Source organism: Amblyomma mixtum, chromosome 6, assembly GCF_055824585.1.
Source record: "Amblyomma mixtum isolate Tamu chromosome 6, ASM5582458v1, whole genome shotgun sequence".
In the NCBI taxonomy this organism is placed as follows: domain Eukaryota; kingdom Metazoa; phylum Arthropoda; class Arachnida; order Ixodida; family Ixodidae; genus Amblyomma; species Amblyomma mixtum.
Genome location: NC_143017.1, coordinates 96,811,190 through 96,838,449, shown reverse-complemented (window position 1 = coordinate 96,838,449; position 27,260 = coordinate 96,811,190). Strand labels below are relative to the sequence as shown.

Here is a 27,260-nt window from a genome sequence, read left to right as displayed (position 1 = left end):
CACAAAAAGAAAGACACAGTTAATTTCCGTGGCCTAGTGACTAGCGCATAGAGGCTAGCGAATTGTATTAGTGTGTCAAATACCTAGACTTCTATGGGCACTTCCGCTCAGTTCTCACAGGCCGTAGAGAAGACAACAGTAGGTGTCGTTCGCACTTTAAGAAAATACGTTACACACGCACTGCTTCACTGTTATAGATGCAGCCGTGCAATGTATCCACCATATCGTTTTCCTACTGCCACCTGTTCTACCGGGCTAAGGCGAAAGGTACGCCGTGCAGGGCCAATAAAGCTCAACAACTGGACACCGGCAACAATTCATCCTCTCACATCAAGATAGAAACTGGAGATTGCGTTTTGACAGCCGCAGCTGGTATATGATCCGCCATAGCGTGGCTTCGGTCCGTGGTCACGGGACTACCCCGCACACACTTTGTCGTTTATGCGCGATACCCGCAGTCGTACAACGCCGCCAAATGCTTCGAAATGCCTCTAGGAAGCTACACTTCGTCGGAGACGAGAATCATCTTCTATGCAATGGGTTGAATACAAAGTAGACACCATAGACGACAGACTTCAAGTGTATCCTATTCCACCATAGAAACCTTCATATACGCTAGGCGGTGCTGGATGCACCGAGCGCACGAGTCCATTGCGCGAACAGGATGACAATAGACAGTTTTAGTATTGCGGGTTTTGCGTCATTGCGTGCATAGCGAAATAGCGGGTCCAGAGTGCGCATGCGCAGAACGCTAACGGGGAAATAGCGTTAGCGTACGCGAGCAATTTTTACAAGTTAGCGCTGTGCTGGCAGCTTTTGCGGCCTTAGCGTGAAAAGATGGCGGCGTCCTTCCAAGCAAGAGCTGCCCGCTTCAACCAGATCAGCAGTCCTTGGCATGCCGGTCGGCATATTTTGTGGCAGCTACTGGTGTTGTTTCCTTTCACTATACTTTCCTTGCTTCTACGATTAAGTTTGGGGTACAACGTTGTACTAGGTTTCGAGATACGCTTTCATTCTGGAGTGCTCAAGCCTAATGGGACCTCAAGCAGAACTACAACCGTCTGCAACTGCCCGTAACAAAAACGTCTGCAACGAAACATAAAGAGATTTAGAGTTTTATAGTGGCGTTTTATGTACTTGAATGATTGAACACAACAATTTATTCAATTTAGAAAGTATTTTTGAACATTAAACGTCATGTGATAGAAAATATTCTTGCTTGAGCGGTTTGTACTCAGCATTGCCTTGTCTAGATGGCGCCACTGTTTTACGCTTAGTATTTCACTTTATTTCAATTTCTGGGTTATTTTGCTGGCGAAAATGAGCGCTGCTCTAGGAATTGGTGGCTTAAAACAGACTGTGAAATATTATATTTTGGCTAGTAAGCGGCAGTGGCGACCATTTTAGATGGACTTTTCGCCTCGGTGTCAACGTTTAACGCTTTCATAACGCAATACTAAAACTGTCTGTAGGGATAAGTTGCTTGCGGTGCGCTAATGTAATTTTCCTTAGGTTCGAGATCACGGTAACGCTATACTGAAACTCTCTAATGATTCCAAGCGATGGAAAAGGCAAAAGTTTGCTTTCCAGACCACTAACTCTAAATCTCTCACATCAGTAGTTTTTTCTTTCCTAGCAGTCATTGTAGACTGAAACAATCAAAATTGCCAGAAGAACAAGAATGGAGAGTTGCACAAATGGGACATACTCTCTGGTTGTGAACTTCACCTTACCAATATCCTCAAGAGGAAAGTAAGTGAAAACATTACTCTGCCAGCACTTGCGCATAGAGGGCTGACGATTATAGGCTAACGAAAAGGCTTAAAGTGAAATTGAAGATAACGTACCGGCTCTGGAGAGGAAACTGACAGGCACCATGTAACAGCGGAATAAAGATTAGGTGAATAGAAAGCAAACACCGTTGAACGGGATCCTAGTTACGATAAACAGCAGGAAATTAACCTTAACGTTACAATAATGCCAGCAATAGACAATTTATAGTTTGATAGGCCAACATAATGGATTCCAAGCCAAGAGGAAAAAAACAAAGGATTGCAGAGAGTCAGGAGTTTATATGAGATTAAGAAATTGGCTGATTTATATTAGGCGAAGCTAATGCACTACAAATATAATTTTAGATCGCTGTGAGGCGCTTTTGTATTCAACCTGACTCGAGGTCTCTTGTTCCCCGCGTTTGTTAAAGCTGAGTTTCGAATGTCAGCTGTACAAAACTTCGTGAATCTGCTCAAACTCCTACTCTCGTTCATCTATTCTGCATCGATAATGAGTTTGGTAAGACAACGCTAACTTTGCTATGGAGCCAAGAATACGGCGGTGTTAACGGCTGTCAGATAAAATCACCTTGTTTCAAAAGCCTGTTATTCTATGTATCTGGATGCAAAGAAAGAACTTTGTGGTACTTCGGCTGCTTCCTTGCTGCTCTTAGAAGGCAAGTCGAAAAGAAATCTTATACGTCCAAAGTAGATCTCGCTAAATACAGTGCCTACAAGGACTTTATTCTCTTGCCACAGCGATAATACTTACAAAAATATTATTGTCTTTTACAGAGGAATGTTTCGTTTTGGCAAACACATGAAAGGAAAATGAAATATGGTGCAAAATCATCATTCATGCTCATTGTGTTTGCAGAAATAACGACTTTCACGCCCACACAAGTCGCTGCTAGAAAACAGGGCATCACGCGTTCTGCATCGCCACACCTATGCGAGTATAGGGCGCATTGCAAAGTTTCCGTAGTGAATCTCGGTAGAGATACAAGTTAAAGAGTGAAATGCACTTTCTTTTTATTTCTTTGTTAAATGAGTACGTTAAACGCACTTAGACGTTGAAAGGAAGAGAAAGAAACAAAATGAAAGGTATGAATGAATAAACGAAAATACAGCGAGAAGGAGTGAAGCAAAAACATGGCAAATTAAAGTAAACGCGTATACAAAAATTGAAGGCAAGAATGGAAGAAACAAAGAGGGAAGGAAATAAAAGAAGAAAGACGCAAGCAAAGGAAGTAAGAACGACTAAATAGATAAGGACTAAGATAGGAGAGCAGGGGGCTGCTGGGAGGGAGAGCAAAAGGTAAAAAATTCTACACTTCCTGTGCCAGTTCCGAACCAGGTGGATAGACTCGAGGAAGAAGCCTTTAACAATATGCACGGCAGGAACTCAAATTCTGATGTCCAGAAACGCGCGGCTTAACACATGCGATCTCCAACTACGAGGAAGCGGTCAGCGGTTTTATTGCTCGCAGCAGCTTTCGCGTTAACCGTCGGTAAACTTCCGCGCCCCCTGATGGCTCCGAACAGAATCGGCACTCACTGATGACCTAGACGAAAGGCATAGCCACGATGTAGAAATGTGCGCCGGATGAAGAGGGAAGTCAGCCGGTTGCTCGAGCGGCAGTGCTTCGATGAGGAGCCGCATTATGACGTAGTGCGAAGGTGGGAGACTACAGTCCTGATGACTTTCTCCTACTTTGAAAGCGCTTAGCACGTGCACAACTGCAATGACCCTTCCTTTCAGCACTAAACCGTAAATGTAAGCACTGAAGGTCGCTTTGTGCACGCTTTGCATTTTTATCTCTCGAATGAGCTTTGAGCGAGCCACGTTTTCATAATTTTATTCCTAGCCCCATTACGATAAAAGCCGGTGGCTTGTGTCAGTATGTTGGCGTGTGTACTTTCAGAGAGTACAGAAAACCGAAGCGATGGCAAGAAAGATAGGGCGACCTCATCAAGCGGCCATAAGACGCGCTCAGCAAGCCGAGTACCGCCATCTCAGACAATCATAAATTTCGTTATTTTACATTTACCTCAACTGCCACTGGCGCTAGTTTTTCCGATTACAGTCGTAGCATAATTGTGACCAATCACTTGACATACACCGTTCCGAGTGATGTCATACGATTTCTTGTTTCAGATAGCTTAAAGTCAGAGGCAAGCTTGCGACCTAGGACTCTAACCGAGGACATATGTACCTTTGAATGTGAGCCTTCATATACTCTTTACCTCTTCCCTTAAGGCGCATTTGAGGCATCCCGCGAGATGTCATGCAGTTACTGAGCCAATTCTTTTCCTCGAAACCAATTTTCATATCAAAATTGCGACTCAACTGTACATCCTGCATCGTTGCGGGTGGTGTCATACGATTTGACGCTGCATATAGCTCACATCTCTTAGGTTGGAGGCCAGCTCGCAACAGGCATTCCAACTAAGCATTTCACTCGGACCTTTCGTGAATTCAGAATTTGCACCATCAGTGTTCGGGGGCGCGTCTTCGGTTAATATCGCAGTGCGCAGCCTGCGTCGAGGTCGAGCACTCAGGATTATACACCAATGCTTTCGCCTTCAGAACACGTACGCAGTCTAAAAGTGCTTTCTGATTTCCTTGGGAAACAACAAGCGACAAAGATCCAAGCTTCTGCGGTAATATTCAAGGAAGCTGCTATCAACTTTAATTTTATGTACGGTTACTACACTGAGCATCTTGAACGAAAGAAAGCCTGATTTAGAAATAGAACGTAGCCTAACTTAATGATTTCTGGAGTCCACCACTGCTCTTTAATTCACCGATTTACTTTTAGAAGGCAAGTTATATGACGCAATAACTGGACAGAAAAATTTACAGAGGAATTCCTTTCCCCAGCACTAACCTCAACCAAAGTAATTCACGGATTTTTGCATTTTAGGAAGATCAAGTGTGGAGGAGCATAGGTGCTTTTCCTCGCCCAACAACTGGCTTGCTCGTAGGGAGGTTCCAAAGATTATTTTATTTTATTTTTATTTACAACATACTGGTAGCTTCATTGGGGGCTGTGGCAGGTTTGGAGCATAGTATAGCACGTAAGGAATAAAAATTGGTCAAAAAAGCGAAAAAAAATTCAAGAACAAACCTGTTAATCAGAACATCAACAGTGATTTTCAACTTGTAAGCGAACAATAGAAACAAAATTAAAACAGACGCTAACTCAAAACCTCCAGTCGAAGCAATTTCAGAGGATATCCAGTACGGGCAAATAATATAAGAAGGCACTCAGAGTTAATAACAATACTATTAAATTCGGAAAGAAATGAAGAAAGCAAAGTAGTGTTAGGAACAGCACCAGGCAGAAAGAGAGAGAGAGAGAGAAAAGGACGGAAAGGCAGGGAGGTTAACCAGGCGATGCCCAGTTGGCTACCCTACACTTGGGGAGGGGAACAAAGGGGAAAAAAGGAAAAAGAGCGGCAAGGAAATGAGTTTTCTAAGTGTCCAGCGACCACTATGTCACAGGGACAGAGGGCGCGCACTGAAAACTTAAATATTATAGGCGGGAATGCAACCCCGAGTCCCTTAAGAAATTCAGGAGCGCTTTCACCGCTTTCCGTTGTCTGGAAGGTTAAATCCAAGGGCCCAGAACGTTAGACTCTGTTAAAGGACGCGAGTCCAAGCGGAGCAGAGAAGCACTTAGGAAACCGCGCTCTCGCTCAAAACGAGGGCAGTCACAGAGGAGGTGGCTGATCGTTTCGTCACAACCGCACTGGTCACACGCCGGAGAGTCAGCCATTGCGATGAGATGGGAATAGGCGTTTGTGAACGCCACTCCCAGCCACAGGCGGCACAACAGCGTAGTATCACCGCGGGGGAGGCCGAATGGTATATGATGTTGGAGCAAGAGGTTGAAGTGATGCGAGCGGGGTGTCCAACCTCCAGGGGCAGACCACGACGTTACAGTCAGGTTTCGGGCGAGCAGTTGAAGGTGCCTTGCTGCGTCAGCTCTTGTCTGTGGTATGCGGACAGTGTTGGTTGTATCGTGAGCCGATCGAGCAGCATCGTCAGCTAAGGCGTTACCAACAATGCCGCTATGGCCTGGTACCCACTGGAAGATGATTTCATGATCTTGTTTGATTGCCTGGTGGTGCAGATATCGTATATCCGCTGTAAGTTGCTCATGGTCGCTATGTCTCAAGGCAGATGAAGACATTGTAGGGCAGCTTTTGAATCACAGAAAACAGTCCATTTTTGAGGTGATTGTTGTGAGATATACTGTACTGCCGCAAGAAGTGCGGCCAACTCTGCTCCAGTAGAGGTAGTCCGATGCGAAATTAGTTGGTGAATGTGAGTCTGTCGCGCAGGAACGACCACGGCGCAAGCAGAACTAGTAGAGGTTACTGATCCATCCGTATAGACGTGAGTGCGGTCCGAATATTCGAAGTGGAGCATGGACAGTATCAGTTGCTTAATGGCTGGCGTCGATAAATTTGACTTCTTCGCTATCCCCGGAATAGCAAGGCGCACACATGGGAGCCGCAGAGCATTCCAGTCTAACAGCTGCAGGTGAATAACGAATACCTGAATGGGACTGTATTAAACGTATATTCATTTAAATGTTTAGAACGTTTGTTCCTTGTACTGCGTGTAATTGGTAAAGGCAAATATTGACACGTCCATTTCAATCCACCATTTACAAGGTGGAAAGGAAATTTGTGGCGCATGAATTTGACTAGCGCATTTATTAGTGGAAGGCCGGCTCGATGCAAAAGTTGGGTTGGAGAATCATCACGTCTGTATCGGTTGCAAACAAATCTTATCGCTATGCGTTAGACGCTCTCTAACTTATCTGTAAAATGTTTTATACGTGGGAACCAGTCTATGATTCTATATTCTAGTATAGGGCTATTTAGTGAAGTATAAGCTAGTATTTTTGTGACCGATGAAGCAGATCGGAATGCCGCCTGCTTTAGCGAATAGAGACAACTCATGTATCGGGCTAGGTTATATTGCAGAAGTTGGAATGTATTGTTTTAACGTCCCAGAGCGACTCAGGCTATGAGGGACGCCGTAGTGAAGGGCTCCGGAAATTTCGACCACCTGGTGTTCTTTAACGTACACTCACAAAATACACAGGCCTCTAGAATTTCGCCTGCATCGAAATTCGGCCTCCATGGCCGGGATCGAACCCGCGTCCTTCGGGCCAGCAGCCGAGCGCCATAACCACCGAGCCACCGCGGCGGGGAAGTTGGAATGTATTATTCGCTTTCTTTATCAGGAAGTCATTCTAACAATGATGTTATGGGTGGTATACCTAAATAAGAAAATAAATATTCTTTTAGGATTAGTGCTGACAACTTTCTGTGGTTGGAGAACAAATCACGCAGATGTTAAAAAACCCTCAGAATGTAGACGTACAGATAGCGCAAACATTATAACAGTAAGAAAAATTACACGATTTTGCATCGCCTTAGACAAACACTGTGCTTGCACGTGTTTCAGAGACGTTGTGTAGCAGAATCCAAGGGCACACCTTATAATTGCGTGGCCATCACTTCATAAAAATTTGCTTGCCTCCATTCAAGATTTTCGGAGAACGCTTGACATTAGGTAGATTCGTCAGCGTCTACTTTGACCTGCCAACTGCCACAAAAATCAATAGAGGTTGAAGCGAGTCTTCAGATCATATCTGAGGCAAATGTTCAAAAAGTTATAAGCGAAATTTTACGTAATTGGTCTGGAACGTTATGATTTTAGAGAATTTTTTTGTCAGTTGCATTAGAAGTGTAGGCGAGCATGGAGAGAAAAAAATGAAGAATAAACACTCTACCGTCTTCATATGTAGACCACTAATTGGAGACATCACTCGTAAACGAAATATATTAGTAATGTACCAAACAGCAATAAACTTTCTGATGTTTATGCAGCAAACTTTTCAAAGGGTCGTAAAAGTAGTAAATCAGTACGCTAGAAGAATGGTTGGGTTTGCAAGATTGTTTTCGGAGATTGAAGTTTTTCCACGTATGCAATACATTTTATTGGAAAGGTGAGAGCTCCCATTGAATTCCTTGTCATGACCATACCTTTGTTAAATGAGCGTGAACCGAACTCGTTCGGAAAACTGTAGGTAGCCTCCTTTATGGCAGTTTCCGTGGTACTTGTGCAAGAGCCTGCAAGACTGGAACAGAAGACAGCGAGCATTTCCATCGATAGAGCAAGATGACACTTGACCACAAGGACACATGACTTGTATAAAATTTCCAGGTGACGCTCGGTCGCCGCGTCGCGCGGCTGCAATGAAAATGGAAGACGAACTATCATGAGAGACTAAGGCGGCTGATGTGCGATAGTGTGTCCTGAACACAAAGGCTCTGCTTCAGGAGCTTCAGGAAGCTCCTGAATGAAGCTCCTGAAAGGACTTCAGGAAGCTGCCTGAATATTTGAATTACACAGCTAGATAATACCGCCTAAGAACCTAATAACAAATTGCGCATATTCAATTCGTTACGCTCAACAACATAGGACAGAATCAATAAAATACTGCAACATTCAAAGCATGCAGCAGTTTGATAACATTGCAGCAATCAGAAAAAAGTATCAGTTGAAACATTGGGCGAAAACACTTCGTTCTCTAGTCGCAAAAATTATTTCCTGCTTTATTGCTGGAATGGTTGGTGTGTTGTCCGGGGGCATCAAAGATTGTAATGGTATTTTCTAGATTGGTCTGACATACAATCCACCTTACATAAAATACAGCTACAAATTCTACTCCGTTAGGTGTGTGGAAAACCTGTGGTACTTGTTGAACTAAATGTACTGAAATATATGGCTGCAGCACTCACTAAATTACCTTTATTCCTGAACGGCATCGAGTGGTCACTTAGTAGAGGTCCAATAAAAAAAGTGTAGAACTAAAAGCACATAGGAATTATTCGTAAGTACCGCACCATGACGTTGTAAAATACAACCTGCATGTGACAGGCATATGAGCCGTGTAGTTTTAAATTCGTAGCTTTATGTTTAGCAGTGAATGCTGCCTCAACTCTCACTCGCAGGCGTGAAACTTTTGTTGGTAAAAAATGAGCACTCTTAGGCGAATACTAATTTGTTAAACACAGCTAAGGAAATGAAACAGACAGGTGTTATAATTGTTTTCAATGTATGTAAGTACTAAATATGAACACCTCTCAGCTGCAAAACTATTCTTTTACTATGGGGAATATCACGACAGTATATATATTTTTTACGTGCACCAAATATTGGATTCTCATAGCAGAATAAAACCACAGCAGTCAGTAGAAAGCCTGAATAGGAGCTAAAAACTTGACCTTCGCTATCTTCGTGGGGGATTCCTGGATAAAAAAAAAGTGCAAACAAACGACAGTGGTGGAATGTAATTCGTAGAATGGCTAAGCGTCAACTGGCGGGCGAAGTTACTGTTCGTCTCAAAGCTTGTATCCTCGTTTCTGTTGATTTCTGCAAAGCACACAAAAATTTCACTTGATGAGAATATCACATTCTTTAATGTATCAAAGCATAACTCAAAATGGTCTGTCGTTTTGCAAATACCGGATTTTGTACAGAGCGAAGAAGCCAATTAAATTCCCTGTGAAAACTATGGAGTTTCTGCTGTAAACTTTACTACATCAAATTGAGTCACTCATAAACAGTACATTCTCTGCTTTAAGATATGCTTATATTCACCTAGCACATTTAACCAAAACCCTGTGAAAAAATTAGGAATTATAGGATTGGTTCGCAGAAGACATACCGTGTCGTTATATACATGATAAGAGCATGTTACTTTGCAGAGCGCGCGTCAAGCACAAGAAATATAGCAAAAAGAAGGACTGCCAATCTCTATTCGGCATTTCATCAACAATGCAGCTTGGTAGCGTGAAACTGCATCCAAGATAACTGCAGATAATAGTTTCTTCAGTAGAAAAAATTCAAATCCGTTACCTTTGATCGTGTGACCGCTGAATAGGTTCCGTAATACAAGGGTACTTATCACTGCCACTCCACTTGCTAAAATTAAAAAGATCCTACCTCCGCATGATTTCAGTTTGTGGTCCTGTCAGCGCAAGCAAATGTTCACGCAGAATACTTCCTCTGCTGCGATATGCAAGCTTTAAAGGGACACTGAGGAGAGCACTATTAATATATTTTTTATAGCAAAATCCGATAGTTCGGCATGTCATGGCTTTGTTGCCACCTGGCCGGCAGCCAAAGATGCATTTATTTCTAAGAAATTTGGATTCGAAGTTGAATAGGTTTTTCCCGCCGCTGTGATTCAAACTTTGGATTCGGCTATGACGACAGAGGACTAAGTGACGTGAAACATGACGTGATGCAGACTCCGTGATTTCTGGCTGCCAGCAGTGCGGCCTAGCAGCAGCCGAAAAGAAAGCTACCGCCGGCCGCACGTTGAAGGCATCTATCGGCTATTGCGGCCGTCGCTACAGTCGCTTCGCTTACGTTTGCACCGGCGTTTTGCGAGCGTTACGATGGATCTCGTTCTCGAAGTCGTCAACGAAGTTCTCGCAAATAGACACCTTTAGCATACCGTGTACCTTGATACCGCTAGCGGAATACCGGGAGCCCGCCTAACGCCGGCGAGCAGGCGCTGATTGGTCCCGATGCTTCAGGCGAGCGCGTAGCTGCCCGGCACGTGGCGCCATCTGGCGACGTCAAGGAGATTTGCGCATGCATTGGCTGCGCCTCAGTGATTTGTGCTTCTCGTGTCCTAGTGTTGCTAGAACCATTGGTTCCAGCAACACTGTTTTGTTATATGACGTCATGACGCTTGTACTTGCGAGTTTGGCCTGTGGCGGCGATACCTGTATTTTGGTTCTTGCTCTTTTCTACGTTACAAGAGCTTTGTTGTCAGTATGAGTGGCGTTTTTGTAATCAGGAGCTGGTATTCTGTCGATACAAGCCAACTTCAATTTCTCCTCAGTGTCCCTTTAATAGGTACAGAAAACAACATGATCAGTGCAATACGAGTTGAAAAGAAGAACCGATTGACTTCGTTCTGCTGTACCACATCTGTTGGGGTGTACGCAAGACAGCACCTTTAGTAGGAGTAAAGATAGACAGCACGCACGGATACACCCAAAGTTAGGTTTTTGTGGAGGTGCCTGTCAAAAAGTGTTTACAGTGCTGCTATATCTCTTCTGGACCACATTGTTGATGCACATCCCAAGGCATACTGCCGGAAAGACAGCAGATATGAACAACTGTTCACTCCAGAAAAAAAAAGATGTATGAACGATGGACACAAATATAGAGAAATTTCAACGCTTAATTCAGATTTATCGAAGCAAGAACACTGCATATAAATAAAACACCTATTGAATGCGCCGTGATGTGGTACTTTGACATCTCACAGCTTACAATTAGTTAACTTACGAGTTTAGATAAGCTTGACCAGAAGTATGGCGAACAGTGAAGTAAAATATGTAATAAGATATCCTAAATCTATGGCTCTCAAAATATTTGCATACTTTTGAACTCCGTATGTTTGTGTGGTTTACTGAAATTTATAATCTCCTCCTTTGTGTCGCGTATGAAAGTGTGGCAATTTCCAGGAAGATAAATCACTATACAGAACTGTAGATTTATTGCTCAAGACGGCATCAATCAAAGGCTTCATTTCACAAGCGGATCACAAGTAACACTGCGTGACTGTGAGCCAAATACCAATTTAAAGCATCTCCTGAAAAATAAGAAATGACTCATGCATAGGCACGTTTATTCTTTTCCTGTACATTCATTCTCACAGCACTCAAGCAGCCACTCTGAACAGCACTGCACTGCACAATGAGGGAGAGTAGCTGAGGTGAACTGCTAGCGTCTTGCACTACCTTTAACTAGTATGGTTAGTGTGTGACGCTACCGTTAAAACTTACTCGGCTACCTCATGAACCGTTTTTATCTTCGAAAGCTCATGTGAAGGCGTCCTTCCTGTGAATATTTCAGCCGGTGACTTGTTAACAGTCAGGAAGATGCTCTTTGCTAAGTATAAATGCTTTAGATCTACCTTTGATTTTCTTCTATTCCTTTACGCTAATATAAGTATGTAATTTGTTATTCCTTCTCCCCGTTCCTCTATGCTGTCTTTCAGTGCCAGCAAAGTCCTTCGCTTTCAACTACAGCAGCTCGTCGCCTCCTTTAGACCACCAGCCCAGGTCTCACTCAGCCGAGCAGACCGTCAGCCTCTTGTGCATGGCCCGAGGCACTTATCCGAAACCAGAGCTGAAGCTGTTCCTGATCAAAGGCGGTATCCGGAGGCCGGCAGGTGAAGCCGGCGTCAGAACCTTCACGAGGGCCACGCCGGACGGGCTCTTCGACGTGGCCCTCCACGCGGACATGGTTGAGAGCCAGCTGTCCTCGCTTGCCGAACTCTTAGAGTGTGTGCTAGAGATACCGTACAGCAACTACGCTCTGACGCGAAGAATGAGCCTTGCACATGGTGAGTTGTTCTTCGTCACTCGCCTGCACTTTTTTTTTCAAAGAGCATGACCGAACGGCAGGCATTGTCGCCTGCAATAAAGTAAAACGGAAAAAAAGTGATATTTCTGAAATGCACCGTGAGCACTGCGATAAAACTACGAAGTGGGACAGGGCTAGCTTGTTCTTCTCACCTAATTGCACTTTGAGCCTCCTTGGCCGTGCCTTAGGGCGAAGGAGGGGAGAGTGGGAAGAGAATTTACCCATTCATTTTTATAACTCCAAAAGAAATGTTTTGGCTTGTGGTGGGCTTTTCTGACGTATGTTTTTTAAACTTACAGTACGTAGTGGAAATTCCACGCCTAGAAGAGTATTCTTGCAGCTATTCCAAACGATTAAATACCTCGTTTTCACTGTGTTAGCATCGCTAGCCATGGCAATAACATGATTCCTTCGATCACATTTTCTTTATACAGGATTGTACCCAAACAAAAGAATTAAATTTTTGGGAAGGTGGAATAAAGCACTGGACACTTCTTGCCTCTGAGTGTTGTGAAACATTGCTGAGGACAAATTTCGAATAAGCTTGCTCTGCATTCTCTAACCCGCTTTGTGTACTTGTAATGCGGATGTCAGTAAATGTGTGATAAGGTGGGTAGAGCGGAGAATAAGTGGTTATGTTGCTTAGGCTTTACACTGCTGATCCCAAAGTCATGGTATAATCTCGGCCACGTTTCGGTGCAGGGAAAATGGAAAAACTCTCCACAGGTGATTCAAATTAACCAGGACCCCTTCACTACATTCGTCCCTGCGGGACGGTAAATCCCACATTATACCGCGTGCAACAGCAGTAACTGAAATGACAGATTGACTACATCGTGATCGCAGCAATGTAAACACTAGAAAGTGACAGCAGAACACTCAACTGAATCCAAAATTTAGTTCTGAGAGTTTGCCGAATCCAGTTGCAATTTGTATCATGCAAAACAGGATTTCTCATTTTACGATACAAAGCGAGATTTAGCAAGAAGAGAGATTTATTCATGTGGGTTGTATAATCGATTTTGAAACGGATGGAACACTTTCATAAATGTTAGGTTATAACGAAAAACCATCGATAAAGAGGTCGATTATGGTTCGTGCCCAGCGCGTTCATTATTGAATATATCATATGTATTGCAGTCCGAAGATGCATGCTGGCTAATTAATTACGCTGTGGGAGAAGGCTCCAGTTCAATTTTGAGAAGCGTGGTTTCCTAATTTTCACCGATATATCAGCACGTGAGCGCTTTGAATTTCGCCTGCCCGGAGTCGAATGCGTGAGCTCGAGCACACCAGCCGAACGCCAGTGTTACTGGCTAGTCGATGTTTTCTATATTTGAATTCCTCAGGAAACAAAGCCGGGAATCAATTTCTGAATAGCATTGTTAAAGAAGGAGCAGCTCACATTTGTGAGGTGCAGATATACAGTTATTGTTTTCATGAAACACGCCTTGTTAATCGCAGTAAGGAGTTTTATTTCAGTTTTTGGATCAAAGATTTGTTGTGAAATCTACATTTCTTCACAGCATAACGTGTCACATAAAGACGATTGTTTGTGCGTACCAGCTTTATGCCACAATGTCTTAACAACACGCGATGCCAGAAGAAAAGCAATCTCTTGAAGGGAAGTTCAGCTTTTTCGAGCACACCGAATATTTCAAAAGCCTTTCAGCTGTACCATTTCGCAAGAAGCTTTGAAAACTGCCACCTTCCGCCAAAAAAAAAAAAAAAGCTTCCCTAAAAATGAAGTTTACGCTTTTATGGAGGTTAGTAATGATATGTGGGAAAGAAAAAGTGTTTCTTTGATTTTCGCTTTCTGTCCTGTAAAGGCTGCGCCTCTTTTTGAGATTCCGAAACGTGAGCAAAATTGCGTAGAAGTTTCTATTTTTCTCTTTTTCTGTTGTAGAATACTAAACTCTCACAAAGGCGCATTATTAAAAATACAGCCCAAATTGCGAAATGTACAAAAAGGGCCGTTGTCAATTTTAAAGCTGTCTTGGCTTTTTGCGGATTTTCAAAGAATTGTTCGCAATTTTGCAGGTGTTATTTGTTCTATTTCGTTTGTGTACCCACTGCAGACTACGGTTAGGTATAGGCAGGAAGGCTACATTCATAAAAAGGCAGTATCACAGCAATTAAATACACCGCTAAGTCAAAAATAATATGGCAGAAAAAATATAACAGTGCAAAATTGCATCAGTGCAATCTATATCACAAAAAAAGAAAACAATGTGGGAACATGTGGCATGACTGAGGAATATAGATTTTTTGGGCGGTCGATAAGGCTGGATGAATAAATTACATTTAGCTATTGTACATGGAAAAAGATCTTAGTGTGAGCCCTTCACTTAAAGAAATATTTCTTTTATCAGTACTGACGTCTAAAGCAGCTTCTTCGATCACTTAGGGTAGTGCCTCTTAGAGGTTCCAGTATGTTCACTTTATTCTATCTCATAATCAAATATTTGCGCACTCGTCATGCCTGTTCCATCATGCAGGAAAATTTATTATTTTATTTTTTCTCCTGCAGTCATTTTTGTTCTAACTCCGCGTTCGCGGTTCTTCTACTAACGGAAAGTGAATATGGTAACCAATGCTAGCAGTAGACGTGTTTCGAAAATGACGGAAAAAAAGAAATGACTGAGTTCAAAGTTGATTTCGTGCTAAAGATATCTAAAAATATTGATAATATGTTCTCCAGGAAAATATCATGGTATACATTGCAGCGGAAAAAAAAATGTTTGAATCCAGCTTCATGTACCCCATTGCTTTAGCTCGCATTTTACTCTGACCACATCATCAGTGAGTTTGGAATGATTTCGTTCGTATGTTTTCATTCATGTCTTCCATCAAACTATTGTTAACAAAAAAAAAGGTTCAAATTGCGCTCCTGATCAAATCTTGCTAATGCTGCTTTGGACGTCCTAAACCATGACGTCGCCTACTTTGAGATATGTTCCTAGATAACTCTGCTCAATAAGTTCGCCTTCATTTTTCCCCACAAAGGAGTTAAAGGTACGATAGAATTTAACCGTGTAAAAATTCTAGCGCAATAGTTCTTGTTAAAACTTTCCCCCTTGTTCTACCCTTTGCCGATGCTACTTCTTGTTGCCAGTCGTTCGGGCTCAGCAGCGTCCAACACGGAAGAGTGTCCTTATGGGCCACTTAATTTAAAATTAGATGGAACTCACAATCACACAAAGCGAGGCACAATATGCAGTTAAATTGCATACAGGTAAAAACGTCGCTTTACTGTCCAGTATTTGAGCCAGTGATGCTGCACATATTACGCCGTCAAGCATTTTACCACCGAGCAGAGGATCGCCTTGCAGTGTCGCCACGCTCTCTGCTACGCCTCAGCGTGCATATCTCGCATTTGGAACTCCTCGCATTACTCTGCAGAAAGTTCCCTTTTTTAGCGGCACTTCCTCTCGCTGCGACAGCCCCCCGGAGCATCTAAACGCGAGCGTCTAAACGCGAGATTTGTTCACGGAAGAAGTCTGTTTGAAATGAAAAGTTCTGTCTTATTTCGGTGACAGTAGCTGGTTGTATACTTCTGGCTCCGGTAATCGTCAATTTTTTTCTGGAAATTCAACTTTCGCTCCCACAGTCCTGGTCTTCTTTCAGGACGTTGATCATCCTCTACATCTTTGCTGGTCTTTTTCTCCGGCTTTTTTTTTTTTGCACTGCCCATAAGCATATGTAAATGCTTTTTCGTTCTGTCGGCATTTGCCAATCTTATCTGCCTTTTTTTTTCTTACTGTCTACACGTCCGCACCTGTGAAGCCGACAGTAATTTTATAACACAGGCTCAAAATGGAGTTTCCGACGCTTTGATTGCTTTTTTTTCTTTACGTTTTCGTATTCCTTCCTAGGTAACCAAGTTTTTAAACCCGTCTCTGCTCATCGCAAATTTAATATATTCCTGATTTAGAATGTTCATTTTCTTCTCTCGTTAGGCCTGCTTTTCACCATTTCACCACACATCAGGCATGCCATTGTCAGACATGTCATCGGTCCTTTAGGAGAAGAGTACGAGCGAAATTTTGCTGATATCCGTGGAAACGTGGGGGAGCGCTACCTTATATCTCAACGAAATTTACTTGGCTTTACGAAATACAGAAGCCGCCATTAAATTGCTAGCCTTACATCCAAATAATACGACGACTTAGTAACTTAGCAACTAATAGCTCATTGCGCAACAAATAAGGACGCAACGTTTCGGTGTAAAAGGAACAACATCGTACTCATCTCCACGGTAAAGTGAGCAATATAGATTTAAGCTCTAAAAGACACCATATATAAAACATCCCACCGCCGCGTAATGCTTAATGACAAAAAGTTTCAGTCGCTTCTCTGAATGTTCCCGCTCTCATGACAAACCACTCTTAAATTTGAGGTCAGATTGACGAGGACATCGTGTCTTATATGAAACCTTGATTCAATTGATAGCGTACTCTCTCTTTCGTACTTGAAGCAGGAAAGCCTAAGATATACTTTTCGGGGAGAACGTTTCTCACACCGGCTAACCACTTATGAATAAAATTATGACCTCTGCACCCATTTTGCATGAGCATCATGGAGCATGAGACGCCAAAACCTTTGCGGCGAGCGCATGACTAACCATATCCGCAAACATTACATCTTGCCCACAATACGCTCTCTAATTATTGCATTGTTTTTTTTCTATTCTCCAGAGCTCACATGGGGAGCCTATGGTAAGTAGCCTGTCTTTTGCATTTTCTGAGCTTGCGGGTCTGCAGCGCGTCCGATTATGGTACTGCACTGTGGCGTGCTGTACAGAGGATGCATTCATTGTCTCATGGGTGAGCTTAATGGGGCAGCGCTGCTTCCAGCAGTACGGGTTTACTGCTTTGCAAAGCGTGAAATATGGTGCGCACACCATGAGTGCATATGAAGGTTATTGCAATATTGACGAAGCAGAGAGCACGGACACCATCACACGCCTTTTCAGTAGGAGAACACTTCTTTAGGTAGGGCGCATGCTGTTTACAAATCGTTTCAAGAATTCGGAAGCCACCCTTTACACCAACTGCTTTATGCACGACAGGCCAAGAATTTCACCTGACAGCGCCTTTCCACTTTAGGTAAAGCTATCTACGGACATTTGTGTATTGAAACTAAGTTAATACTTTTCACCAGTTAGCAATGACGGCGAATCGAGATCGGCCTTAAGACTTGATCTTAGGAAGGAACTTAGCACAGCCATTATCATTCATATCAGCAGCGAGTGTCACTTTATTTAAGCTTTCGCGGTACATTATAATTGCGTCAGCAAGAGTAGACAAGTTGTTATGAACATGCAGGATTATGACATTGTTACGGCTCGCTCATGCGGCCGCAAAGGCGTCTGCCATGAGATAATGCCGTTGGACTGCTTTAAATCTGTGGGAAATTTGAATCATATGTAATTTATTCTTGGTTTGTGCACCCAAGTTTTTGTTACTGAATGTTTTTTTTTTTCTATTAGGTTCCTCCAAGGCGTCTTCCTTCGCCATCCTCTCGACTTCTGTCGTCGCCTTGAGCTTCAGCATCTATATTATCATCATGGCACATTAAAAGGTGCGTCGCGTGAGCAGTCGCGGCTTTGTATCTGTAAGTCTTTTTTTCTGGTCAGAATGCATGATCTCCTGAAAAAATACAAACGGTCGTTCATCATGTTAATTTCCCGTCACGTATGTTATGCGATTTAAGTAGTGACATGCGGCTTTGTTTGTAGCATATTTTTATTTCGCGTTTCTATATTGAAAGTTGTCACGTCTGTTCCTTCATTATTTGTGCGTTCTAGCGTGTGATCTAGCGTGTGTTCTGTCGCCTTCTCTGTCCTGTGTGCGAATTTCGCTAGTCAATATGTGTGATACCGACTACCAAGTAGCCCAGCTTAAAGCAATAGCGTTCCCAAATGCCGTTGCAAATATCGAATTATTTCTACTAGGAGTAGGAAGATCTCATCAGGATCGCACACAGGTGCATTGAAATTTGGTTCATGCAGGCTACTTTGCACATATACACCACAGGTTATTCAAGTTTGCAGTTGTTCTCTCGGATCACGCTTCATAATAGTTGCGGACTACTTGCTACCTCATGCTCTGCACTTTGGTGACGAACACCTTGGAAGGCCGAAGCAAATAGCTTATGCAAACTATTGCGTGTGTAGTGCTACGTCAGCAAACATTATTCACCTCCAGGTGGTTGCAATTATTCCCGAGGCTCCACTGCCGCTTTGCGAACAGCGCGTGCAGCCTCAGAGGTCAAAACTCTATACCTTACGATATCATTATCATCCTTAGCATACCTTACCTTGCCGTACTCTATATTAATACCATGTTGGGTCTAAGAAAAAGAGTAAAACCAAAAGTGCCGACCCCTGCAACTAAGCATAACTGACTCAATTAATGTGAAGTATAAAAATAGCCAATAAAAATTAGTTTCACTTACCTGAAAACTGAAGAACTAAGGAAAAGAGACAAAGTTACTACTACTGTCGGAGCATAAGTTTTTTGAAGGTCTGTTAAAAAGCAGAGTTATTGTATCAGGAAGGTAAATAAAGATTTGGGGGGGGGGGGGGGGGGGTTGATGGCTTTGGTGATGAAACAAGTTCTATAGTAACCGCTATGAGGAGCCGTGACTTCGATATGTTCGCTCCTGATTGGCAGATGTCGAAGGTTTAAATAAAATGGAGTTAAATTGGCAGTGATAGTACAGTATCTTGAGTGTTCCTTCCGTCTCTTGCGGCATTTGGGACATATATTTGAAGGGTGATCTGCAAAAGTACAATTAAGAAGATAATAAGTTCCACCCTTCCTGCCGTGTGTAATGATGAGTGCTAGGAATACTAGGATTAGGCTGGAAATTATCAAGCTGTAAATTTCGAGTGAGTGTTGCTTTGTTTTTCCATAAAGTTCCTTACACCTTCGAGAAAGAGTAGAATCCGTGTTTGTGATATAAAATAATTACCAAAAGTTGTTTTGAGAGGGCGGAGGTAGCTTCCGTTGATAAGCGTTGTATAATGTTTGTGTTTTGGAAACACTCGTGTTTTGTTCATTTGATTGCGAATTACAGCTTTGGGTATTTGTGCAGATTGTTCTTTGTTCGACGGCTGCATACGTACGGTGTCTAAATTTAAGAATCAATCTCTATCCTTTTTTTTTTATCGGTGAGAGGATGCAAAGCAAAAAAACGATAGGAATAAGGTTATAACGGTATAGACAGAATTTTCAGGAGGATAGGGGTGTCATGAGCCACTTTCCGCCTATGTGTTTTAGTAGGTACTCTTGAATGCCATTTTTGTGAAGGCACTCTTTAATGCCATTCACGTCCTTTAGTTTTCCGCGTACTATATTCTACTGTACCGCAAAATGCTATACCTTAACTACCACGGGCTTTTCTTCAATGCTTGCATTTTTCTAGAATGTAGCGAAGTTTAGTATATAATTTTGTTCTATCGACCACCAGCACGCATCTTTCTCAATTTGTAATGCGAGAAGCGCACGGCATGCTTTCGATATATTTAAGCCGAGCGCAATCGATTCGACCACCTTTGAGTTAGGGATGGCGATATCACTATTTCGTCGACAGTGTAAGAGCAGTCTTGGGGGGCACTACAAATCTTGACCGGGGTAGCTTTCGCCCACAACGAACTGAAATTCCCTGCCTCTGCGATAGCAGCAACTGGCCTCTACGGTGTCGAACATGAGAATATTTGTCCGTCCTAGTCCAGCCCAGCTTAGCGGCTACGACAAGCGTTAGAAATTAGACGTCTGTAAAATCTAAGGCAGTCTAAAGCAACATACAAACGGTTTCGCGCGGCTAATACTTCAGATGAATTTCAGCGCGTCTCGCGGCACAAATAAAGTGATAACGCCGCTTGCTACGATTAGAACTGAAAAGGCTAACAAAGCTTTGATGCACTTTTTATGTTAGACTGAAAATGATTGATGTGATAGTGTTTTCTGTGGGTTTTGAATAGAGAGCATATCCATAGAGTTTTATCATTTCTTGCAGGTGGTGATAATGATATGAGCCAGACTTCGTGAGACGTCCCACACGCAGCGATGGTTCCGAAGGGAAGCGGTTCGTGAGTGTCTGCCGTGCACTTGGACAATGGACTCTACGCAGAACTCTTTGGGAAGAAAGTGGTAGTTTTCAGGGTGTTTTCAAAGTGATCATGTATCAAACTTCTCCAAACTAATTCTCTAAGTGGGCTTCTCAGGTGCAAGTTTCACAATCCAACGCCAGCAGTGTGTCCACAACACTGGAAGTGGCTTCTTGATCCAAGCCCTTCAGTCTTCACCATCGTCCAAAAAGATAGCGCTTGCGCGCTTATTTTGTCACTTTTAAGAGAGATGGGATGAGGTTGCGTTGTGTTGCGAATTGTTATTGAAACGCGTATTATAGAGACTTTCTTAGACACATGCCTGTTGGTTGTTGTATGAGACGTTCCTCACTGTCCGTGCTTGTTGCGGGGTGTGTTTTAGGTTTCTGCCGGTAAAAATGCACAAAAAGGCACTAGATGAGAAGCTGGTGGCTCACAAATGTGCGTTTAAAGGTGGTCTTGAAGTAGTTCATCACATGTTAGACGGATATTTCTTAGTAATATGTGCTGCTAATAAATAAGCTCATAAAAAAATCGCGCGGAGAATCGCCAAAAACGAAATAATAACTCCTGCTGATGTAAAGGCCAAGCTCGCAATAAAAACAACTGTAACCTTAACGTGCATACTTCTTGTAATGTTGAAAATGTTGCGAGGGTAATCACTGTTCTGAGAAGAAGAACACGGCTTTATCTGCAGCAGTGTGGTACCGTTCTGTAAGCACTTTCTGACGCCGTAGTGGATGTATACGGATCTATTGTGTAACACGTGCAAGAACTTATATCTCCGGTGCAGAAGAAGCAGAACGCCTGGAGCGAACGAGGGACAGCCTTTAGACGCTCCTTGTGCAAAGGTAATTACAAAAAACTGTCTAAAGCGCACGTTCGCATGCCAAGGTTTTTGTTTCAACCAATCTGCCCGTCATGCATTTTGCAAAGCCGCTTATCAATGATGAACTGACAGCGGCAAACATTGAAAGCTTTTCTTGGGATGGACAATATTTTTCTCTTACTCCTGAACGGTGTTCTTGTCAGGGGCTCGAAATTGAGCCATACATATTTGCTTGAATTCACATTCCTTCACGGTGCAGCAATAAATGTGGCTAGCCTGTATACCATGCGTTCAAAAAACCTCTGTATGGTTATCGAGCTGGCAATATGAAAGTCTTATGAAGCGGCCTAAAATAAATAACCGATTGTTTGTAAATTTTTTAGCATGTTTAGTTTTCACGGATATTTGACAAAATAGTTTTGGGAGGTTTTTCATTGTAGAGCAGGCTCCTTAAACTGTTTCCAGTACGGCTTGCAAAGAATAGCAAGAATAGAGATCGAGATTGTAGGTTCAGGTCGAACAGAAAAACATCACCAAGTATGCAAAAAAAAAGAAAAGAGGCAACAAAGGTCAAACATGAATAAAAATATCAGCATCTCAGCTTTCTTCAGCACCCATTCGAGAGCAGCCACATTTTCCCGGCACTTCACAAAACGCGTGAAGTTGGCACCAGTCATTTCAAGAAAGCCTCTCTGGGGTCTTTGGTTGTGCAGTAAGGAAGACATTTTACGGAAATTTTCACTCGCTAATACAAGGAGATTGGGATGGAGGAAATGTATACTTTTCAATAACAATGCTGTGGTGCCAAAAATAATGTTAAGGTTCTAAAATACTTCATAATTATATAAATAATAGAAATAAAACCACCAAAATTTAATTCGTCGCATTCTATAAAAGTACGACTAAACTACAAGAGCATTTCCGCCATACATAGAAAATCAAGTTTTTTTTTAAATGTGAAATTGCGTATTTAAAGATTTGGAAAAGCATTCTGTTCGTTTGAAGTTGAGCTCCCATGTGAAAACATGTTTTCGTCTCTTCTCGTGGATGCCATATAGTGTGGAATTTTCCCAGTACTCTAACCCAAACACATTCATAAACTGCCCTAGAAGATTCGTTGCTATTTCATCTGAACGAAATAAAAATGTGTCCCTCTGTTTTCCACGTTATCCACCTATGGGTGCATTTTTTTTTCTGATTCCAGGAGCCCCCTGTGATTTCACTCTGCTTTTCAGTGGTAGACAGCTGTCATGTCTCAACCGTCGTCCTTCACGCCATCAAGGGAGTATCTCGCTGCGTCAGACACCCAAGGCAAAAATCTAAAAGAAAAACTGTGCGAATTGGAGAAGCGGGAAGGTCTTTCACCTGCGTACTCCTAAGCGCCCAGTTTCAGAAGGAGCTGAAGAAGCAACATTCTTCTGCCTCATCAATAAAACTAAAAATGCCTGCAAGGTAATTCCTTTTAGTGTTAGTGGTATATAAAACCTAAATGACTTTCTTTGAAGTGAACGTCGGTGGGCAGTTGTACGAAGAGCTAGGGCTACTTGAATCTCGATGCAAAACTGCATGCGAAGTAGCTGATGAGAGGCCTGACCCTACTGCGAAACACAAAAAAGGGGAGAATGCAGACATGGTACAAAGAGCCACGCACTGTGACGCGGGTCAGCCTCGCCGTACACACGTGCACACAGGATGCCGCCTAACGACTCCGTCCATGAGGGGAGTTTGACGTCTCCTGTAATCCCCCGCCATTCGGCGCCTCCCTTCTCCCGCTGGGTTCACTGACCCCTTTCTGTGCGGTTGTGTGGAGGGCCTAAGAAAAAGGACTTAATGGGCATTCCCATAAAGCGACCGGATGCGGCAAACAAACTACAGCACCGCGAACTTCACTCCTCCCAACCAAGAATGTCACACGGACACTTGTTGTCAGTGGGACATTAAAGTTCAGCCACGGTGTTCAACAACAGAAGTACGTACACACGCGCACACACGTACGTCGGCTGTCCGGTCAGTCCACCAACACGCACACATGCGCCGGCTGTCCGGTCAGTACACCAGCACGCACACATGCGCGCACACAGCGGATATTTCAACCCGCACACACAAGGCTGGAGACCAATCTGCACATTCCAGAATTCACCATGTCAGATCGTTGCCCCAAACTGGCAGAAATTACTTCTAGCCGCCTACATCTCGAAACAAAACTTGTTTCTTTTGGGCTTTGTCCAGAAGACTGGTACAAAATTCCGAATTATCCGGGACAACGCCGGTTCCAAAGGCTGCCGCCGCTATCAGATTAGTAGAGCGGACTGGCTCCCCGCGGGCTACGAAGATTGCTGCTGGCCTCGCGTCTACATTCTCCACTTCTTTCAATTTTACATTTCGTTCAGGCCTCTCATCGGCTACTTCACATGCAGTTTTGCATCGAGATTCAAGTAGCGCTAGCTCTTCGTACAACTGCCCACCGATGTACGCTTCAAAGAAAATCGTTCCTTCGAGCCTTCTTTTCTCACAATTGACTCCATCAGCTTGCTGCCGCACTTCTGGCAATGAAACATACTGTGTCTCGTCCACGTCGATACCCACAGGGACAGACGCATTATCCGAATCCTGCAATTCCTTATCGCCTTCGAAAACCATTGCAGTGATCAAACGCGCATTCCTTCCTTCCTCGGCATCAAATGCAGCCTCATCGCTCGTTGTTAGCTCACAATCTGCTGCAAAAACTTTTGCAGCTACCGAATTGGCCTCAAGCTCTACCGGCGTCTCAGATTTGTCTCGAATTTTGAAATGCTCTTCCAAATCAGCTCTCTCATTTTCTTGATGTAGCCGCTCTCTTTCTATCTGGTCTAACAGCGAGTGCGTCTCAGGTGTCACCAACTTCGCTACACCGTCAGCTACATCTGCTGTCACTGCGCAGAGTGTCAGCTCCGGCTGGCTAACCGATTCATCTTTGGCAGCCAGCTTACCTTCGCCTGCACAGGGTGTTCCCGTTATGCGCGCCTGCTCTAGCTTTTCGTCGAGCGTTACAGCTGCACCAGAGTTTGCGCCAACCTGTTCTTGCTCAATGCTGAACTCCTGTTCACAAACAAAACACTCATGAGCCTCCTGGGTCTGCTTTATCTCAGTTTGCTCTGACAGGCAGAGCTTCACAGGCGCGAACAACGCCCCCATGCCCTCAGCCATCTCTTCTGGCACGGCACACCCGATTGGGCCCTGCTGCCTAACCGCTATTTCGGTCCCTGAGGCGACACAGGTTTTAGAACGCTTACCTTTGGTACACAAATCGCCGCATGCCTGGTCCTCTGTCTTATCTGATTGACTGGCCTTCTCAACAATCATCTCCGATTGGGAACACAGCCTCTCAGGCACCAGCATTTCCACATGGGCTACTAGTTTGCACACCTCTCTCCTTACAACCGGAACACTTTGTTCTCGCTTCGAGTTCGGGCAGTTAATCATTAGATGCCCAAATTTCATGCAATCAAAGCATTGAATTGCAGCAAATTGGATCGCGCTAGCAATTTTCGGTCCCTGCTTTAATTTCGCTTGCATCTGCGCAAGCTTTAACTTTTCCTGCTCAATGAGAAGTTTCAGCTTCTCAATCTCCAGCAGCTGCTCTGCCTTCTGATCAACCTCAACGCGTCGCATAATGCCCTCCCGATTATACCGTACGGCAGCCATCTCCCTTTTCCGTGCTATCGTTTATAGCACGAAAACACTACACCGACATGGTGAATTCGGAGGAAGCAGAAAGGTCTCCTACCTCGCAGGTTGCTTTCCTCTGCCACGGCAATCTCGTCGCCCTGAGTGACGACAGCGGGCTCCTTGATGCGGATGAGTTGAGTTGAGCCCCGGCTCTCACAGCAGCTCGCTGACTTGTCCTGCCTCGTTTGACTCGCTGGTCGCCTGGTTCTTGTCTTGAACCTCAACGCGGACGCCTGGTTCCTTCCGCAGCTCACGGATTTGGCACCTCCACGACACGTCGGTCGCCTGGCTCCTTCAGCTTCTCGCAGACTTGAGCCTCCTACGTCCCGTTGACAATGACCAGCTGTCTCATGAAGCTTTCAACGTCGCTCTATGACGCTGACGTTCCTCCTTTAGGACGTACCGCTCTGCAGCTTGTCCACCGACTTGATCCTCCGCCCCTCCGTCAGATACCTCGAGCAGAAAGACGTAGCAAATCCTGTCGACTGCGCCAGTTGGGTTCCCTCTTGATCTCGTAGAGGGAAATTTAGTTAATGATGATTGTTGTAGGATTCTTGACGTCTTGCAGATTCGTTTTGCTCAATCACATTGCAAGAGGACGCTTCTGGAGAGGTTAAACTTTTATAACAATTAAAAGTACAAAGGAGGATACAAGCAAGGAGAAAACATATTTACACTTGACTGGCTCGCAGTTCTAGGTGACGAAACCAGCCCTCGGTCCTGCCGAAGCTGCTGGTTTTAAAACCAATGTCCCCGCCCTCGGTGGGAGAATAACCAATCAAGTACTATACAAACATCCACCCAATAACTTATTGGGGAAAGGAAAATACCACAAATCAGCAGTTGGGGAAAGAATAACACAACCAATGAATGATTGGGGAAAGAAGCTAACTCATCGCGACACTGTACACATATGCACACTTTCCACCATCACGATTTCGGATAATTATGCTTTCCCGCTGCGAGCTTCGCGAACACTCGCTTTCCCAAGGTCCGGTTGCCGCCAAGTTCGAGGAACGCCATTTCAACTCATCTGTTTCTCGTCGTCGCTCCTCATGCCTGCAGCTAGCGTGACAATAGGTCAAAGCATGCCGCTGCAGACATGGTACAAAGAGCCACGCACTGTGACGCGGGTCAGCCTCGCCGTACACACGTGCACACAGGATGCCGCCTAACGACTCCGTCCATGAGGGGAGTTTGACGTCTCCTGTAATCCCCCGCCATTCGGCGCCTCCCTTCTCCCGCTGGGTTCACTGACCCCTTTCTGTGCGGTTGTGCGGAGGGCCTAAGAAAAAGGACTTAATGGGCATTCCCATAAAGCGACCGGATGCGGCAAACAAACTACAGCACCGCGAACTTCACTATCTTCGAAAGCTTTTCCTCTTTATGACTCCTTAGTCGGCTATGTATGAATCTTTCAGACGTTCTGCTAAACATATATTTTCTTTACCTACCACGATAACATGTCCGTTTAATTTTTTGAGACTCAATAATTTTAAACCTTCAAGCTTAGCTGCTGCCAGCTTATTTCCTTGAGTATTATATGTCATTCAAAATGCTATCAACTTGGTAAGTCAATTTATAAATAGTAATATAATATATATAACATAAATATTAAAAACGAGTAATAACGTAAATTTGTACATTAATAAATATGTTTTGCTTTGTCTGCTCTTGTTGAGCTTTGAATTAAGTGTTTTACTCCACATAATGAGCGTTGATCCTTCAAAGGGTAGACACCAAACTGGAGCCTCAATTTTATCTTCATTAAGCAAACAAAAATTCTAGCGTAGTGCGACAGCAGCCCTGTTGTACCACTGCGACATTTTCTACGTGCCTACTTGGCTATGGAGAGAATGAGTGAGTACATTCCATTGCCGTGCTGGTAAGTAGTATTAGCGGAAACAAAACTTTTTTTCATTCAAAGTTAAAAAAGCTGGCTCAATTTCCAGCCATCGCGCTTGTTAACCGCGGAGCTGGTTCCATTAAGAATGAGGCCTGTGACTGTTATATTTCTACTAATCAAGTGTAACGCTGTATTGTCAAGATTGAGCTACATATAACTAAAGTATTATTTTTAAAATACATTGTAAAAAAAACACGAACACTTAAGATGTGCCGCTGTTTTACATGGCAGACATGTCGTTTCCCATTGTGCAGGCATTCGCTTTACTCCTCGCAGCTCTGCTCAATGTATGACCAGTGCTCCAAAGCTAAATTTAGTTGATGTATATGCAAGCGTGGGCTAACCGTTTCAGCGAGGACTGCTCACCCCTTTAGTTAGCTCGACCATTTTGTTCCTGAAATCGCTGCTCGCGTGCGTTTACCGCTTTTATTAAGTTAGGCTATGTTCCG

At 43.7% G+C, this 27,260-nt stretch overlaps 1 protein-coding gene across 1 annotated transcript in view; it reads left to right on the top strand.

Moving 5' to 3' along the window:
- Positions 1–22,289, top strand: part of LOC149339778 (uncharacterized) — a 52,377-nt gene extending 30,088 nt beyond the window's left edge. The window contains exons 3-6 of the mRNA XM_089550571.1: positions 11,885–12,232; positions 16,950–16,970; positions 17,744–17,835; positions 20,278–22,289. Coding sequence (XP_089406697.1) covers positions 11,885–12,232; positions 16,950–16,970; positions 17,744–17,832 — 458 coding nt within the window. The 3' untranslated portion in view covers positions 17,833–17,835; positions 20,278–22,289. The remainder of the gene's footprint in view (positions 1–11,884; positions 12,233–16,949; positions 16,971–17,743; positions 17,836–20,277) is intronic.
- Positions 22,290–27,260: the final 4,971 nt, after the last annotated feature.